Source organism: Sinocyclocheilus anshuiensis, unplaced genomic scaffold (genome assembly GCF_001515605.1).
Source record: "Sinocyclocheilus anshuiensis isolate Anshui unplaced genomic scaffold, SAMN03320099.WGS_v1.1 scaffold870, whole genome shotgun sequence".
NCBI classification, from domain to species: domain Eukaryota; kingdom Metazoa; phylum Chordata; class Actinopteri; order Cypriniformes; family Cyprinidae; genus Sinocyclocheilus; species Sinocyclocheilus anshuiensis.
In genome coordinates, this window is record NW_015540842.1 from 2,529,888 (window position 1) to 2,534,464 (window position 4,577).

General features: G+C 36.3%; 1 protein-coding gene across 2 annotated transcripts in view; it reads left to right on the forward strand.

Moving 5' to 3' along the window:
• Positions 1-2,573, forward strand: part of LOC107687524 (serine/threonine-protein kinase greatwall-like) — a 15,275-nt gene extending 12,702 nt beyond the window's left edge. The window contains exons 10-12 of one of the 2 annotated variants that reach the window (XM_016484888.1): positions 42-155; positions 1,423-1,524; positions 1,678-2,573. In XM_016484888.1, coding sequence (XP_016340374.1) covers positions 42-155; positions 1,423-1,524; positions 1,678-1,835 — 374 coding nt within the window. In that variant the 3' untranslated portion in view covers positions 1,836-2,573. The remainder of the gene's footprint in view (positions 1-41; positions 156-1,422; positions 1,525-1,677) is intronic. The other variant, XM_016484890.1, reaches the window with a different exon arrangement.
• Positions 2,574-4,577: the final 2,004 nt, after the last annotated feature.

Consider the following 4,577-nt stretch of genomic DNA (forward strand, 5'->3'; position numbering starts at 1 on the left):
TATTATAATTTTTTTTTTTTTTTTTTTTTGGTCTCCTACAGATTTCATGGTGGATTGGTGGGCGTTAGGTGTCTGTCTGTTCGAGTTCCTCACAGGAGTCCCGCCGTTTAACGATGAGACCCCTCAGCTGGTGTTCCAGAACATTCTCAACCGAGGTAAAAGGGCCAGTGATGAATACATTTTTTGTTTTTAAACTATGTCTTAAAGGGGTCATATGATGCGATTTCAATTTTTCCTTTCTCTTTGGAGTGTTACAAGCTCTGATGCAACAAATGCCTCATTTGTAATGGGTTTTATTGGTTTTGTCTCGTCCTGCTGGGAGACGGCATCACAATATGGTAAGGGGCGTAAAATTTCCATCACACGCTTGAGGCATTCGGCCAATCACAACGCACTGAATAGCTGGCCAATCAGAGCCCACCTCGCTTTTTTAGAACGATGAGCTTTGTAAAAATCGACGCGTTTCAGAAAGGCGGGGCATAGAGGAGAAACAATAATGTACATTATATGGAAAATAATGTTTTTTGAACCTTAAACCGCATAAACACATTGCATTACACCAAATACACAAAATAATGTTCTTTTTAGCAACGTCATATGACCCCTTTAAAAAAAGCTTTCAAATGGAACACATTTCCATTTCCAAATCCGAGAGCTTTCTGACCCTCCTAAGGACAACGGTAAAGTAGTCCATGTGACATCAGTGGTTCAACCGTAAGTTTACGATGCTATGAGAATATTTTTTGTGCGCAAAGAAAACAAAACAAAAAATAACTTTATTCAACAATTTTTCTCCCCCGCGCACCGTCTGCCGCTATTCATAAGAGTACCACTCTTGTTGAATAAAGTCATTTTTGTTTTCTTTGTGCACAAAGTATTCTCGTAGCTTCGTAAAATTACGGTTGAACCACCGATGTCCTTTTCAGTTGCGTTGCTGTCTATGCAGGGTCAGAAAGCTCTTACGGGTTTGGAACGACATGAGGGTGAATAATTCATGACAGAATTTTTTTTTGCGGGGTGAACTATCCCTTTAACTGTTTATTATTATTTTCTCATTATTATTATCTCAGAATGGTTCCACCATGTGTACATTTGTGCCCCTCAAAAATATTAAAATTCAAATGTTAATGGATGTTTTGGTTTGTTTGTCCTCTACACCAGTGGTTCCCAACCCTGGTCCTGGAGGCACCCCAACACTGCACATTTTGCATGTCTCTTTTCTCTGACACACCAATTTTAGGTCTTGAATTCTCTACTAATGAGCTGATGACCTGAGTCAGGTGTGTTTGATTAAGGAGACATGCAAAACGTGCAGTGTTGGGGTGCCTCCAGGACCAGGGTTGGGAACCACTGCTCTACACCATGAGAAGAATGTGGTGTTGACTGTCTGATCTACATGTGCTTCATGAATGATGTGTTCAGATATACCATGGCCAGATGGAGACGAGGAGTTAACCCAGAATGCAAGAAATGCCATAGAGATTCTTCTCACTATGGATACAACCAAACGTGCTGGCTTAAAAGGTGGATACACACCCACCCACACACACTAACATCTAACACTTTAGGAATTCTTACTAACAAGTTATGAGTGTTAATTACCAAAATACTTAATTCTCAATATTAACATTTACTGACGTCAATACTGCACTAATGTTTTCTTGTGTCTTTCTGTAGAGCTGAAGGATCATCCGTTCTTTGAAGGTGTGGACTGGGAAAACCTTCACCATCAGACTATGCCCTTCATCCCTCAGCCCGATGATGAGACTGACACCTCGTACTTTGAGGCGAGAAACACGGCCCAGCATATCACTGTATCAGGCTTCAGTCTGTAACACACACAAACCGTAGCGCAGTGGACGGAGTATGTTCAGGTACAGCCGTGTTGTGGAATGCAGATCCCACAGTGCTCTTGTTTGTCCTTCTGTCTTCATTCATGTTTTGACGTCATGTTGGAAAGTGTCCTGAAATGCAGTTAGGTGGGATTTGAACACTTATGCACATACACGCTGCAAGACTTGTTGTATAAAATCTTCCGTTATGTTGTTTGTTTGGAAAAAGTAATATATTATGTAACACTAATGTTTGTACCGATTTAGATTGAAGACGTTGCTATTTTTACTCATGTTTTCTTGAAAACTATGCTTGCCGGACTGTAATTTTAACATGCTAAATGTTTTAACTAGTCTACAGCAAGTATGATTCTGAACATGGTTGCTGCTTAAAAAAAATTACCTTTTTGTCAATTTATAATCATTTGATACATATCCAACACTTTGAAAAATGTGCTTTATAAGACTTGCCTATTTTTTGGATGATTCTAGAAATGTTTCAATTTAAATAAAATAAAATAAAATACAATTGTTGTATTAATATAATGTAAGCATACTTTTTATGCATTACTTACTTGAGGTATACTGGTTCCAAAAAAGCGTCCCGGAGTAAGCTAAGGAAACTCGGAGTATGTTCACGGTTAACACACAAGAGCGACGACTCACCGAGTTAGGAAAAGTTAAGAAAAAGCGCACCATACTACTTATTTCTTCTTATTTTCTTCAGTGGCGTGTAAACACTTGGTGCATATCGCCACCTAGTTGGTGGTTGTGCAATCATTTTTTATTATTTTTTTGTTTCATCTTTAATGACTGAGAATAAGAATTATATTGTTTTTTGATGCTAATTATATAATAAGACATGTATTTAAACCTACCCTGGTATATCACATAACCTGCTTTCTGGAATACTCCCATGGTGCCCAGTTCTCACAGAATTGTGTATACATACAAGAGGCATACATAGTATTTCAATAATTTAACACATTTATGTATTCACAGAAACCCTGGTGTAATGTCCAGTTTAATGTACTTCATGATATTGATAAAGAATGGCATATATTTTCTTACATGTTGTCAAAAGTAATAAGAATACATGTGCAATCCAATACATTACTGTACAATTTTTGTCATGTAATTTGTAATCAGTAATGGACTACAATGTGAAAGCAATCTACCCAGCACTGATTATATTACAAATACAACAGCTAAAATAATACATTTGATGATGTAAGTGTTATCGTAGCATTAAATATGGTGCAATATGGGAATATAAACCACTCAGATTTTCTAAAGCTTTTAATAATGCTTTATTCTAACATATTGAATGACATGCATTGTGACAGTGCTGAAACATGCGTTGATCATCAGCACTGAAGGCAAATTTATGCAAAATTTGCAATGGTTAATAGAAAACGGTGTGTTTAGTCTAAACAAAAGCATTAAATCAAGAACCTCCTGCTCTACAGACGATTCCAAGTAGTATTACAGACATGAATAATATATGCAAATGCTACATTACAGTATAGTACAATTAAAATAGAACTTTTTCCAAGTATACATTTTTGCACATATCTAATATACAATTATTAAAGGAATTATTAACATTGACTAATTTACACAAACTACAATGAAACAAAACACTTGCATTTTTCAGTTTCAAAAAAAAAAAACTGCCTATGTAAATGATTAATTAGATCATAGGGCTATAAACATTATGAATATGATTTATTTCAGCTCTTAATCTGTCACTCTTCACATTCATCGAAAGTGCTTTGCAATTCAACCCGGGTAGCTTTCGATCTCAATTACATCCTGCAAACATTGACAAAGATTTTAAACTTCTCATGCATACAGTCCTTGCAGTATTATTCAAATAATTCACCATAGCCATGAATTAACATCAGTAATGATGCAACCGTGTTGAGAAATGCACTGACAAAATACAGTGGACCCAAAAACGTATTTGCACACTTGTGCCCCACTAATGTTTGAATGTCACTGCATTCATTTATTTAACCACCCGCTTTATTATTTGAAACTACAATTCATTTTGTGAAATGTTTTTCTTGAAAAGTGTGCTGCTTGTGCACACGAAATGAATGACACTTATTTTGGTATTCCATATTTAAAGGAATAGTTCACCCAAAAATAAAGGGAAAAAAAAAAATGCTACTCTCTGGCCATTCAAGATACAAAGGAGTTTGTTTCTTCATCAGAACAGATTTGGAGAAATGTAGCATTATATCACTTGCTCCACAATAATCCACACAACTATAGTCCATTAATAAACATCCTCCTGATTCAGATGAGACGGCTTCACTGGAGAAAGCAATATTATTGATAGAGGTATATTAGCTGGAAGCAAGAGTTTGAAGTAAAATATGTCTTAATGATCGATTTATTACAAACATGCAGCTTGTGGATTATTGTGATGTTTTTATCAGCCGTTTGGACTCTCATTCTGACGGCACCCATTCAATGCAGAAGATCAATTTGTGAGCAAGTGATGTGATTTCTCCAAATCGGTTCTCATTAAGGAAAACGTATCTACATCTTGGATGGTCTGAGGGATAGTAAATTTTAAACAAATTTACAATTTTGGGTGAACTATTCCTTTAAGCCGGTGACATTCAGACATTTTTAAGATGTGTGGCTTTGTGCCTACTCACTTTTGAGGGTATCAAATAGTAGGGCTGTGCAATTAATCGCATGCGATTAATTGCACAGCCCTATCAAATAAGT